This window comes from Rattus norvegicus, chromosome 1 (genome assembly GCF_036323735.1).
Source record: "Rattus norvegicus strain BN/NHsdMcwi chromosome 1, GRCr8, whole genome shotgun sequence".
Taxonomy (NCBI): domain Eukaryota; kingdom Metazoa; phylum Chordata; class Mammalia; order Rodentia; family Muridae; genus Rattus; species Rattus norvegicus.
In genome coordinates, this window is record NC_086019.1 from 210,257,821 (window position 1) to 210,272,859 (window position 15,039).

At 49.1% G+C, this 15,039-nt stretch overlaps 1 protein-coding gene across 2 annotated transcripts in view; it reads right to left on the reverse strand.

The window, feature by feature from the left end:
* Lrp5 (LDL receptor related protein 5) overlaps positions 1–15,039 on the reverse strand; it is a 103,388-nt gene that overhangs the window by 14,322 nt on the left and 74,027 nt on the right. For both annotated transcript variants that reach the window (NM_001106321.2, XM_063286724.1), the window contains 5 exon segments: positions 1,361–1,486; positions 5,434–5,643; positions 6,844–7,034; positions 8,150–8,358; positions 12,985–13,184. In NM_001106321.2, coding sequence (NP_001099791.2) covers positions 1,361–1,486; positions 5,434–5,643; positions 6,844–7,034; positions 8,150–8,358; positions 12,985–13,184 — 936 coding nt within the window.

The following is a 15,039-nucleotide window of genomic DNA, read 5'->3' on the forward strand; positions in this document are numbered from 1 at the left end:
AGCAAAGTAGAATTCTTCCCAGGTTGCCCAGCATACAATAGAGAGGAAGCCCTGGAAGTATGCTTAATCAAGAGGACATCAAAGACTGTCACTTTTTATTATGGCCATTCCCACAAGTGCTCTGTTACTGAAAGGGAAACCAGCCTGCCAGGTAGACGTTCCCAGTCTCTACAGGGGAAGCAACGGCTCACAAACGGTGTGTATCCAGCTGAAGGCCACTCATCTTAGCAGTCAGAGTCCAGGATTTGAACCTGGGCCTTCCTTGACCTGGTTCTTGATGACACGCCACCACCACAACCATGCAGCCCCAGGAGAAAAGAATAGATAGAGGGGGAGGAGAAAGGTCAAGCAGAAATCTGTTATTAGGGGACTAGAGAGACCCTAAGAGCTCTGGCTGCACCTATCTGACAACTCAAAACTGCTGTGACTCTGGTTGTGGGAGATACGATGCCCTCTTCTGTGGACACTGTACACTGCATAGACACGAATGCGGGCAAACACCTATACACACAAAATAAAAAGAAATCTTTGTTTAAATCTGTTGTAAAATCCAACAGCCGTGTCAGTAACTGATAGTGGACTGAGCGGTCAGGAAAGATAAAAGAAGACTGATCTGTGTTATCAATCAACTGAACCTAATAATTTTTTCTAGAACATTACACCTGACAACAGTAGAATCCCCAGTCTTCTCAAGAACACATGAAACATTTACCAAGACTGAGTCCAGAATAGACGCCGGCCATAATGCACACGTCAATATATAAAGAACAGAGATGCCGCAAGAGAAGCTCTCAGACCACAGCAGAATTAAAGTAGAAATCAGAACAGAGACAGCTGAAACACTCCCGAGTATCTAGAGATCAAACAAATACTTCTAGGCAAGTATACTTACCGTTGAGCCACCCTGCCCCTCACAACACACTGCTAAATAGCACTTGGGCTGAAGAAGTTGTCTCTCGATTTTTTTTTTTTTCTAAATATTTCAGCTACTAGGAATGGAATCAGAATACGCCACACAAGTGTGAAGACCTGAGTTCAATCCCCAGCACCTAATGTAAAAAGCCGGGTGTGATGGCGCATGCTCATAACCCCAGTTGTGGGGAAGCAGAGACAAAAGGATCTTTGAGGCCACTGGACAGACAGCACAGCCTAATCGGCAAGCTCCAGTTCCCATTGAGAAACCTTGTCTAAAAAACCAAAGTGGGTAGCTGAGGAATAACAGCCATGATTAACCCCTGGTCTCCAAGGCGCCCTTAAGTAAAGAAATAACATGCTTTGGAGATTAGATGCCAAAGGGACTGCAGTTTTAAAGCATGCAAGTGCTATTGCTCTGTACTCCAAGTCCCAAGGAGTCACTCACCACCACAAGTCAGCAGGTTCTGCAGGAGCACGAGGTGGACTGGGCATGAGCAGCGCGGTGTCCCATCACCCTTGGCGATGCAGATATGGGAGCAGCCGCCATTGTCTCGGGCACAAGGATGGGCTGCTGTAGAGACAAAGCAAGATGGAGTCAGGTCAGCCTCTACCTTCCTCCTCAGAGCTTAAGGTGTATGGAAGGCAAAGGTCAGACTCCCATAGACCATCTCATTGATCCCAGCCCAGTTCATCAACACCAACACGGAAACGGATATAAAAACTGGGTCTGGCAGCAGGGCTGTACTATGAGCACACAGTAATCATGCCACCAGCACGAGATCAACCCAGTCACCATTCCAGTCTGAAGAGGAAGGGTGCTCAGAAGACACTATCCCTAGCTGGGCAGCTCTGGACAGTTGATGGCCCCTGTGGGGTTGGGGAGAAGTCAGACTGCTATAAGGGTGTGGCTTCTGGTAGACAGGTCAACCACATTCCAGTGGATGGCCACACATCTAGAAGTATAGGATATGGGCAGCACAAAATGGAGTTGAAGAGTTGTTAAAAAAAAAAAAAAAGAACACAGAATCTGGAACACCCAACCTGTCTCCCTAGCCCCACACCCCTACCCTTCCTACCATGGCTGGACACTGTTTTCCTGCTGCTTTCTCTGCTGTTACCATGGATGTGCCCATGTCCTTACCCTATGAGCCATGAGCACAAACTTAACTGAAAGCAGGGTATTTGCAAATGTAACAGGTAAGGAATCCCAAGATGAGGTCACTGCGGGTGATCTGCATGTCTAAACCCAATGACAAGTATATTTAGAAAAGACAGAAGAAAGGTAGGTGGGGAGTGCTAGGGCAGAATCCAGAGAGCTTTGTGTACACTGGGGAAGCCTTTACAAATGAGCTACACCCCCGGCCCTAAGCTCAGGTTTCTGTTGGTGGTGTGTGTGTGTGTGTGTGTGTGTGTGTTTGCACGAGCACGGGCACACACATATGCACTATAAGGGATGTACACATCCGTGCACACACAGAGATGGACATCATTCTCTGCCTCAATTCCTTGAACATAAAACATAATCTCTCATTGAACCTGGAGCCAGCCTGGCCCCAACAATTCTTTTGTCCACACCTCAGAGAGTTGAGGTTTCAGATTACACCCAGGTTTTTATGTGGGTGCTAGGGATTTGAACTCAGAACCTCATGCTTGCATACCAAGTGGACTTACCTACTAAACCATCCCTCTTCTCTTAAAAGAGGTCTTAGTACATGTTCCAGGCTGGCTTCTAACTCTAGATCCTCCTGCCTCAGCATCCTGTGGCCCTGTACGTTCCACTGCAGGTATGTGACTCTAGAGGCCATGCTGGGGCTATTCAGCTTTAAAACCCAAGTGGACACCCACTGTTTACAGCAGAGGTCAGCAAGCCTGTTCTGTTTTGTTACCACAAAGCAAATTAATTTCCACTTCCCCAGTCAGCCTGTCTCCTACAGTTACCCCACTATTAGGCGCAAAGTACAGGCAGCCAGAGCTAACACATATGTGGACAGCACAGCTATACACAAAAACCTTTGTTCTGTGCTCAGTCCTAAGTTTGGCCATAGAATCTCATAAGAAAGCACACTGGGTACTCTACAGCATGGAGGAGAGATTATCTGAGAACTTCCTGCCCTTACCTCAGACACACACATTAATTATCCACAGAATATCCCCAGTCCTTACTCCAGCTCTCTAAAGGCTAGCTGGTTCTTCTGTCCCCTTAGCTACAAGGAGCTATGGCTAGAGCCTGGCCTTCTGTGGAAATAATCAGGCAAGAGATGTTACCATTCCAACTACACCGTGGCCATTCTGCAGGCCTGTGGCCTTTGCAAGAAGCCAGAAGAATAGAGAGACCCTGTTTGCCCTGTTTACTGAAAAAGGGTCTCACTGTGTAGCCAGGGCTAGCCTAGGACTCATTATCTAAAGGAGGCTGACCTCACCCTTGCTACAATCCTCCTGCCCCAGCATCCTGAGTGCTGAGATTACAAATATGCACCAACGCACCTGGCTAGAACTCAGGCGTTCTGCCTGGCACCTGCACATTATGCAAAAGCTGTTTATCTAGAGAGCTCACTTCTGCAGAACCCCAGTGACCCACAGGACAGGAAGTTTGCCTCAAGCCACACCAGGTGGCTAATTCACTGCTTCAGAGCTCAACCCAGCTTCAAGCAGATTGCCCAACCTTCCCCAAAGCACTTGTATTCCACGTTATTCTACAGACATTGGTTATAGATTCCCAACCTATAGGGTTGAGTGACAGCAAAAGACACATGGCCAAGCCAAGGGCTCTGACCTGGAAGCCAAGCTGCATGAGGTGGGCAGATGAGCATGGTCAATAAGGTACTTCCCTAGTCTCACAGTAGAATTAACAGCACACGAGACACGCTGCTATGGCAAGCATGCAGCCTGGGTTAACACAGTCACCCAATACAAAATCAGAAACTTACTTAAAACAACAAGAGAAGGCCAGAGAGAAGGCTCAGAAGGTGAAAGAGCTGGCCAGGCAAGCTTGGTGACCTGAATTCAACCCCTGGAACCCACCGTGCTGCTTAGCTTTTTGTCACTTTGACAAAAACTAGACCCACTTGAAGAGGGAAGGAGCCTCACTACCTGTATCAGACTGTCTGTGGTCATGTCTCTCGGTATTTTCCAGGTTAATGGTTGATGTGGGAGGGTTCATCCTGACAATACATCTGGGAGGGTGGTCCCGGATGCTATAAGAAAGCAGGCGGAGCAAGCCATGGGAGCAAGCCAGTAACGGTGCTCCTCCACTGCCTCAGCTTCAGTTCCTGACACCCAGTTACTTCCTACCTTAGGTCCCTGGCTTCCTTCAGTGATAGACAGTGACCTGTCAGGCACACCCTTTCCTCCACCACTTACTTTTGATCATGATCTTTATCATAGCAACAGGAAAAGTATCCAGGACACCCAAAGAAGGGATAGGAAAGAACCAACTCCAGAGTTGCTCTCTGGCCTGCACACGCTCCATGACATACGTGCTCCCATCCCTACACACACGATACACATGTATGATAAACACAACTTAAGATTGTTTTCAACATTATTGTGCGATTCCATCACAGTCCCAGCATACCCTGAGCCTTGGCAGGTAGCAGAAGGGACTCCAGCAAAGGGAGTGGGAGGAAAGAGGGCCCCAGGTACAGGCTCAGCACCATGGGATGAGGGGAGGACTGGCAGCATGGAGGGGTGGCCTCAGTTCTGAACCCTGGAAATGCAGACTATGCTCCTAGGGCTTCCCAGGAGAGGTATACTCTTGCCACTGAGGCACTACTAAGAGGCAGCAGAACCTTTGAGGAGTGGGGCCTAGCTGGAGGTATAGCTCATGGGTAGAGTACTTATCTAGTGTGTATGAGAGATCTGACTTCACTGTGAGGACTACAAAACCATAACATAACAGCTGGAGCCTAAAGTGGAGAGCATGGGAGTGGGGTAGGGAGTTGGGGTGGGGAGTGTCTTCACAGGAGACAGGGGGATCCCACCTCTCTCCTCTGTGCTTGGACTCCTAGCAGTGAAGCATGTGGGCTTCTTCATCATACAATCATCGCCATGATATGCATCCCCCCATCCCCCCACACTCAGAGAATTCCAGCACTCAGGAGGACTGTCAAGAACTCCAGGCTAGCCTGGGCTACCTAGAGAGACTATATCTCAAAAGTAAACTGATAGATGATAAATATAGGCAAATGACAGAGATGTATGTATGTATGTATGTATGGACAGATGGATGGACAAACAGATGGACAGAATGAGATTAGTAGAAGGGTGGATAGGTAGGTAGATGGATAGATACATAGACAGACAGACAGACACTTTTTAAAAAGCAGACTTGGGTACTTGTGCACATCAGCAAACAAAATGATCACAGAGGGAGACATGTGGACATGCACTGGCCTTAGGTGCTAAGCCCATGAGGTCCTCAGGCACAGGCTCTCACCCCAGCAGCCCATCTGACATCAGCAGGGCTGATTCACTTTCCCCCAGGAGACCCCACCACAAATGCTGTCCCCTCTCACATACAGAACTCCTCCAGGCTGACTTCCTCCACAGCATGGATGCCTGTCAGGTGGGTGACACGGCCCTGAACCCTAGTCCTCTTGTCCCCAGTGGTCTTCTCCACACGCTCAATCATCTGCTGCTGGCGGTCGATCCAGTAGAGGTGCCTCCCCAGCACCGTCAGACCTACTGGCTGCACGATGTTGGCATCTTCCAGGGTCAGGCGGTTGGCCCCTGGGGTTAACATAAAGGTTCCATGAGAGGCAGGCGAGTGAAGAGCCAGGCCCACTGTGCTCAGGAGAATGGAGATTTAAAGAAGGACCATTAGAGAGTCTGGGGCATTTCTACACTCTCCAGGGCTGGGAGTTGGAACAGACACCATAGAGACAGGCACGCGGGGGGGGGGGGGGGGGGGCTGCACCCAATATATATATATATATATATTTTTTTTTTTTTTTTTGGTTCTTTTTTTCAGAGCTGGGGACCGAACCCAGGGCCTTGCGCTTCCTAGGCAAGCACTCTACCACTGAGCTAAATCCCCAACCCCGCCTGCACCCAATATTATGTGGACATATTTATCTACATATGTGTGCAAACATATGAAGGCCAGAAGTCTCACTCTCATTTATTTCTTCAAGGTATGTATGTATGTATGAATGAATGTATAAATGTATGAATGTATGAATGAATGAATGAAAGACAGGGTCTCTCTGTGTAGCCTTGACTGTCCTGGAACTGTCTTTGTAGACCAGGCTGGCCTTAAAATCACAGAGATTCCCCTGGCCACGCCCTCCCAAGTGCTCAGATTAAAGCATATATCACTACATCCAATCTTTTAAAAGTGTTTTTAAATATTTATTTTATATGATTGGGTATTTTGTCCACATGTATGCTTGTGAATCATATGCCTACAGTACCTAGTCATCTGGTTGGCTCTCACCCTGTTTCTTGAGACAGGGTCTCTCACTGAACCTGGAGCTCACTGACTAGCTGCCAGAAAGCCTCAGAGGTCCTCCTGACTCTGCCTTCCTAACACTGGGGTTCCAGGTATGCGCCACAGTCCTTGGCCTTTTACATGGGGGCTGGGGGTCAGAATTCAGACTCTTATATTGCATAGCAAGCTCTTTACCAACAGAGCCACCTCCCCAGTCACATAACTTTTATTAGAAGAAAAGCTGCCAGGATCCAGCCCCGCCCCCAAGTACTGAATCCCACTTCTCCACATTCCAGGGGCTCACAGCAGGCCCCCATGAGGTTTGGGTTACGTATGAACATGCAGAGCTGCAGTGCAATGCCAGGCTCAGTGCAAGTCCCAGGACAAGATGATAGCTGCCATTCCTATTGTTAGCAAGGAAGGCTGGGGGGTCATGGGAGGCTCACCCCTAACTGTTGCAGACAGAGGACTCAGTGACTGGAGACATCCAGGATGCATACCTGAGAGGTCGCAGCTTTCAATGCGCTTTAGGTCTGCATCCACCCAGAAGAGCTTGCCCAGGGCATTGTCCACCACAAGGGCCACAGGACGGATAAGGCCGGTGGTGAAGAGAACCTCACGCTCCGTGCCATCCAGGGAGGCTCGCTCAATCTTGGCAGCATGGTCCTGCATGTTGGTAAAGTACATGTACCTGTGGAAACATAGCACAGGGAAGAAGCAGGTAAAAATGGCTGCTGTGAGTCCCCACTGCCCCTCATCCACAGCACCAGCCCAGTCCCTGACCCTACTGCCACCCAAGCAGCAGCAGCCCTGGCCCCTCGCAGTTGGTCCTACAGGCTGCTGGGTCACATCTCATGGAGGGAAGAGTGTCCCTCAAATTCATGCCACCCTGTGAGCTTCTTTGGAAAAGGGGGGCCTTTGAAAATACTAGGATGTAAAATCCTTGAGTGTGAGGGTGGGCCTCAAATCCAGTGACAGCTATTGAAGAGAAATAGAGAAGAAAGCCATGAAGCAAAGAAAGGCAATGTGGTGGGAGGGAAAAACCTGAAGTGACAAGACCATGTTTCAAAGAATGCTGGCAGTCACCACAGCTGGGAGACTGTGCCCCATTGCATCAGAGGAAGGGGACGCTGCCGATACAGGAACAGTGGACCTCCAAGCTCTGAGACAGCAAGTGTCTGCGACAGTTATGTGGATAACACTGTTGCTGACATCACCATCACAGAAAGGAACATCAAACCTCTGAGGGCTGCATCACCTGCCCACCCGTCCACCTGCCCACCATCACTGAGGTGGTGAAGTGCAGGAGTCAGGATTTGAACATCAGGTTCTGATCATCATCAGGAACCCCACAGACAACACCTTACCAATCTAACACCTGCTTCGCTTGTCTGCCACACAGGACTTAAAGGCTAGCATGCTGCTGCCTGAGTCTCTCTGCAAGGTCAGCTTTGTCCTTAAGCTTCAGGGACTCTCTCATCAACAAGGGATTATGAGACAAACACATAAGGGTGTTGGGAGATTCCAGAAAGGACATATTTTGAGTTGTGTCTGGGGAAGAACTGTGCAGCCCCCAAATATCAAGTTGAACAGACTGGTACAAGGCCCATGCAGCAGGGTTGACATTCTCAGGGTTCCCAACTCCCCCCTCTAGACTTCACCTTCTGCTTGTGCAGCTTGGGATCCTGGTACAATGCTGGAGACACTGGCTAGCCTCCATGAGGCCAGCGCTACAGGTACACAGGGCCTGCCAATGGGCACATGGCCTGAGTGGATTACAGCTTGTCCTACCCTAGGGACACCTACCCTCGCTCAGCATTGACAGCAATGGCCCTTGGTCTGTCACGGTCCCCTCGAAGCACCACTCCCATGGCATCCCCATCCAGCCGGTGGACATTGATGGTGTTGGTGGCCTCACAGGTCCAGAACAGTGTCCGGCTGTAGATGTCAATGCTGAGGTCATGTGGCTGTCGGTCTGGGCTCAGGCTTTGGCTGGGAGAGGTCAGCATGGAGGGCTGTGAGAGAGAAGCAAACCAAGCTTGCACCATTGTCACACACAGGTCACACTCCACCCCAAGGGAGAGAAGTTCCAAGTTCAGCCTCAAGGTTAAGATTTCAGCAGATGTGAGGCATCACTTCTAGACTTGGCTCTTTTTTTTTTTTTTTTTTTTTGGTTCTTTTTTTCGGAGCTGGGGACCGAACCCAGGGCCTTGCGCTTCCTAGGCAAGCGCTGTACCACTGAGCTAAATCCCCAACCCCTAGACTTGGCTCTTTTAAAAACAAATGTTTATTTATTCAGCTGGTTTTGTGCACTTGTGTATGTCCACATACCTTCCACAGCACAATGGACAATTTGTGAAGGCTGGTCCTCTCCTCCACCACGTGGGTCCCAGGATTTGAATTCAGATCATCCACTGGGTACGTTTACCCATGAGCCATTCTGGTGACCCTCAACTTAAATCTATGTGGTATGCCCATTTAGGAATACACAGAACAAACTAGAAAGAGCCCCAACAGGACACCAGACTTTAGGTGCCATGAGGGAATCCACTAGAGGACACTGGCAGGCTGTCAACTCGACAGACAGGAGTCCTGAAGCCCAACCTCATCTCTTCATTCCACTATTTAGGACTCAGGCTCTTGGCTTTCAATGTTCAAACCTTGTAGCCAGGAGAGTAGGAACGGAGAGGAGGGGACTCCTCTCTTCTTGGACACTACAGAGCCAGGCAAGGGGCATAGGGCAGGTGCTGGGCGAGTGGGTAAAAGGGTGGAGCAAGGCAAGGACACACAGCAAGTGATGGACAGGCAGAGATGCAGGCAGAGGGGTATCTGGGGCGGGCAAGGGGTGTAGGGCAGGTGGGGTCTGAAAGTCACAGGGACATTAAGAAGATTTGTACCATGGGGTTTTCTTACACAGAAGCTATAGTCATCAGTTAGTACTCAAGGTGACTGACTGGGAAGTGACAGCCTGGAGTCACTGGAGTCACTGGTCCAACCTGGGGTTGAAGAACCAGCCACTCATCTTTACCACTAACAGAGGAGGAGGAGGGAGGGGAAGAGGGGGGAGGGGGGAGAGGGAGGAAGTAGAGGAGAGGGTAGGGGGGGAGGAGGAGGAGTAGAAGAGTCCAACCTGTAGCTATGACTTGATAATCTACCAGGCCCAGGCTGGCCACTTAGAATTTTTATCATATGAACTTTGTGGTGGTGGCTTGCCTAAATTGTCAACTTGATGACATCTAGAATTCCCTGGGAGACCGGTCACCTGGCTTCTGGGCAAACTGGTGGGAGATTGTCTTGATTGGGTTAATCTAGATGGGAAAGCCTACTGTGGGTGGCACCATTCCCTGCCTGGGATCCTGGTTGCATAAAATGGAAGACAGTGAGGGTCTCTGGTAAGCCTGATCACCCGAGTTTGCTTTCTGGAATCCACAGGGTAGAAGGACAGAACAGATTCTCACAAGTTACCCTGTGGCCCTGCTCCCAAGCATTTATGCTATGGCACATACCTCAATAAAGAAATAAATGTAAAAAATAGAAAGAAAGAAAGACCACAGACAGACAGCCTAGCATTCATTGCTCTCTGCTGATACACTGTTGTTGATTTGAGACATTGCTCTCTGCTGATACACTGTTGTTTTGAGACATATCTCACAAGGTAGTCCTGGCTGGTCTAGAATCACTCACAGAGATCCACCTGACTCTGCCTCCCAAGCACTGGGATTAGAAGTGTGCCACCACACCTGGCACACTCGACTATGGATACAATGTGACAGCTGCCTGGTTATGCTTCTGCCTCCTTAGCTTGAGCTCTACCAGCCTGAACTTTGAACTGTGAGACAAATCCTTTCTTCTGTAAGTTATTTTCATCAGAGTGTTATATCACAGCCAGAGAAAAGTAACTAAAACAGACATTCAGTTTAAAGGGGTCAAACTAGTGTCCAGTCATAGCCACACACAAACACACAGGAACCCATGCACGCATGCAAATTGATTAATTTTTTTTTAAAAAAGTCTACATTTCCAAAGAAGATCTGTAGACTAATCCAGTAAGCTCTCCTCCACTTAGCTGTCATACAGTTTGTGACAGGCCTCCTGAGGCAGGTCCTTCCTGGACCGTTCACACAGTGGGAAGCTCAGCTCTGTTAGATTTGAAAACTGGGCTACCAATACAGAGGTCAATGCTAGCAGCAAACCACCGAACTGAGAACGGGACCCCCTTGGAGGGAATTAGAGGAAGTATTGAAAGAGTTGAAGGAGCTGGCAACCCCATAAAAACAACAATGCCAACCAACCAGAGTTTCCAGGGACTAAACCATTACCAAAGGACTATACATGGACTGACCACAGGGCTCCAACTGCATAGGTAGGAGAGAATAGCCTTGTTGGGGCACCAGAGGAAGGGGAAGCCCTTGGTCCTGCCAAGGTTGGACCCCCCCAATGAAGAGGAATATGGGAGGGGGCAATAAGGGGGATATATAGAGGGAATACCCATATGGGGGAGGGAGAGGGGAGGGAATGGGGGCTTATGGACAGGAAACCGGGAAGGAGAATACATTTGAAATATAAGTAAAGAAATATATCTAATAAAAATTTTTTAAAAAAAGAAAGAAAACTGGGCTAATTAGGTGTGGTAGTGCATGTCTTTAATCTCATATCTTAAGAGGCAGAGGCAGGGGGATATCTGTGAGTCCCAGGCCAGTCTAGTGTCCATAGCAAGTCCCAGGACATCCAGGGTTAAGGGGGGGTTTGGGGAGTAGGGGTAAGACAGGGAGACAGAAACAGAGAAACAGACAGAGGCAGGAGAGGGGAGAGGGAGAGAGAGAAAACACATTAGACTGGCAAAAGGGCTGACTGGGTAAAGATGTTTGCTGCTAAGCCTGACATTGGAGTTGGACTCCCAGGATCCATATATTGAAGGACAGCTGACTCCCAAAAATTCCCGACCTCCACACTTGAACCATGTACTTGCTCACACACATATACTCAATGAAATAGGTAAATAAACATAATAAAAATTTAAAGAAAATCTGGGCCTAGCATTCAGTAATAGACAATTTCATTTAAGGAAGACATAAAAAAGAATGAAAAAGCCAGGTGAGTTAACACACAACTGTAGTAGTCTCAGAACCTGGGAGACAGGAAGCAGAAGGATGAGGAGCTAGCCTATGCTGCATACTGAGTTTGAGGCCAGCCTGGGATACAGAAAAACCTGTCTCAAAAATGGAGGTGGCAATTCAAGGGTTAAGACTTGCTGCACACGCAGTTGAGAGCCTCGGAAATTCACATAGGCTGAGCATGACGGCCCTAAAAGGCAGAGACAGTGGACCAGCAAGACTATCAGTCTGACTGAGAGACCCTGCCTCAGTAAGGTGGACGATTCCTAACATCACTGTCAAGAATATACACATACACATGCATATGCACAGAAAGATACACCCTATACATGCAAAAAGCACATACACATGTGCACCACACACAGAATGGGAAAAATAAATGAGTGAGTGTAGACACTTGTCCTGGCATGTGGCTCCAGGAAGACTGGATGACGCACACTTCTCCGTTCATATGAGCCATATCCAGCCACACCTGCAGCCCTTCCAGCCCTGTTTCCCAAGATGCTTTCACCATTTCATCCAGCTCACAGACTGAGTCCCTGCTGCGTCACACCCACAGATGCAGGAGCGACTGACTGGCCAGGCAAAGGGCTCCAACACGTCCCACAACCCCAACCTGCTTTCTATGTGTCACTGGGAGGAAGGGGTATTCTTAGTATTATTATTTATTTTAATGTGTACAGGTATTTTGCCTCTATACATGTCTCTGTACCATGGGCATGCCCAAGGAAGCAGAAGAGGGTACTGGATCCACCTAGGACTGGAGTTACAGGTATTTCAAAGCCACCACATGGCCCTGGGAACCAAACTGTCTTCTAGAAGAGCAATCAATACTCTTAACCACTGAGTCCTCTCTCCAACCCTACCAGGCTCTTTGTCTCACAGGTCCAACTGTTTGTTAATTTTGCCCAGGCTCATTCCTCTATAGTAACTGCACTAGAGATGGCAGGGAAAAGCACTTGCCTGGCAGGCATGCAGGGCAGGCCCACATTGGAAAGCTGCGCACAGTGGCACACATTTGTCATCCCAGCCTTTGAGAGGTGGAGGCAGGCAGATCTCTGTGGCTTGCCAGCCAGCATCCTAGCCTGATCAGTGAGTTCCAGGTCCCAGTGAGAAACCCTGTGAATTACTCCTGAGGAAAAACACCTGACATGGCTGTCTCATTCCCAACACGCATACACACACATGTGCACAGACACAGACACACACAAAGACTGGTGGCATGAATCTTATAAAATAAAGGAAGCGTCTAGTGTTTCTAAGCAACAGAAAACCACATTGGACAAAAGATCCATAAAGCCTGACCCACTACCACCCAACCCCCTCCCCTATCAACAACTGGGAAATCCAGTTTCTCTTAACCACAGTCCAGGGCTTCGCACGGCCAGGATCACACCTATAATTACATAACTGGAGTCCAAATCCTTGTTTGGCACATGCCCTACCCAGAAAAGGGAGCAGCCTGAAAGCCAGTAGGGCAAGCTCTGGGCAGAGCATCTCCCACACCCTACCCTCAGGAGCACCTGCCTGGGTACCGTCGTCCTTGGCCCTCTTGATGTTCTGACGCCCATCCACCCAGTAGATGAACTTGTCCAGCGGGTCGTAGTTGATGGCTTTGACATTCCTCAGCCCGTGTAGGGGTAGGATAAGGTCCGGACTGAGCTGGTCATCGGGGATCATCCGGCTGATGGCAAATTTCTGGCTGAACAGCAAGAAGGTGGAGGGCGCTGGAGTGGGACAAACAGACCGAGCGCCGGGCATCAGCAAGCTGAGGGCGCTGGAGCGGGACGGACAGACAGACTGAGCAGAGAGCATTAGTAAGTGAAAGCTAAGGGACTGGACAGACAGACTAAGTGGCAAGTAGAGCAAGCTAAGACCTCTGGACAGACAGACCAAGCACCAAGCATCAGTAAGCTGAAAAGCTGAACAAACAGACCTAGCAGAAAACACCAGCCAGCTGAGGGTGCTGGGCAGACAGACTGAACAGAGAGCATCAGTGAGTGGGAGATGAGAGGCCGAGGCCAGGGATACAGCAGCCAGCCCTGTTCTCACTGGACCCCTTAGAGAAGGGCAGACAGAACTGTCAGCTGGCACGGTGATAGGCTGTTTCCGATATCATCCCAGAGTCTGTATGGCTGTTCTGAATAAATACCTTTTTTCTTTCTCCCCTTCCCCCTTTCCCCCCTTCCTTCCTTCCTTCCTTTCTTTTAGCTAGGGTATCTTGTAGCCTAGAGTGGCCTTGAACTTGTCCAAGCCATCAAGGATGGTCTTGAACTCTCCACTCTTCACCTTAAGTACGGAGAGCCTCTATCTCTCAAGTACAGGGCCCACAGGCATGCACCACCACACCCAGTTCATGCCACGCTAGGACTGCTTTGCTCACACTAGGTCAGCACTCTACCAAACGAGCTACATCCCCAGTCCCGGGCCTTATTCTGAGATTTGCTTTTATTATTTTTTAAATCGTGTGCAAGGGGTGGGGAGTATGGGAGTGTGAATGTGAACACAGATGCCCAAGGAGAGCAGAACGGGGAAAACTGCTTTTGGCGAGATCAGAAAGCAGGCTCTCCTTCCTGGCAGGAAGCCCAGGTCCTGAGGCCCAAGGCCAACTGCCCACATTCAGGAACTGTGATACTCAGATGTGTGCCAGGCAGCCCCCAGGATCAGGGTGTCACAGCGTTCCAGACCCTAGGCAGTGAGCATTCTTACTTCTACTCCCTACCTCCCTACAAAAATAGCCCCAGTGTGTAGGCATGGTGGACACACAGCACTCAGAAAAGCAGAGGCAGGTGGATCTCCATGAGTTCCAGGGCAGTTTTGTCTATATAGCAAGTTGCAGGCCAGCTACATAGTAAGATTCTATCTCAAACAAAACAAAACAAAACAAAACAAACAAACAAACAAATAAAACAAAAAAAACCAAACTGGAGAGATGGCCCAACAGTTAAGAGCACTGGCTGCTCTTCCACAGGACCTGAGGTTATATTCCCAGCACGTAGGTGATATCTCATAACTGTTTATAACTTCAGTTCCAGAACATCCAAGCCTTCTTGCTTCTCTGGGCACCACACATATATAGTGCACAGACATACAGATAGGCAAAACATCCCATATATAAGTTAACAAAATAACATAAACCTAAATAAATAAATGTATGTTTTAAAACAACCCCAAGGAGGTGACTCTGGCCCTGGCCCACTGTAGACCAGCTCAGGGTCAGATACATTTCCCACCCTTTCAAATCTCAGGATCCTCAAAGGTTCCACAGGGAAGGGAAGAAGCACCACCCCGTGGGTGACACACAAGACCCAGAGGACAGAGGCCTCAAGAACTGTCCAGTTCTAGTTGGAGGCCAATCTGTATCTGGCTTGGAGCCTGCTAATGGGACACAGCTGTACACACAGAGGGCTATTGGGAAATCACCCCCTGGCCTTCTGAATTTCACTCTATCATGGATGTAAGAAGACAGCCACACCGACTGGGTCAGTCAGCGTGTACAGGCTTACAGCATTAGGAACACAGACTGAGGAGCCATTCTGGTGGTTTGACGCATCTTAGCTGTGTAGCCTTGAGCAGGTTACG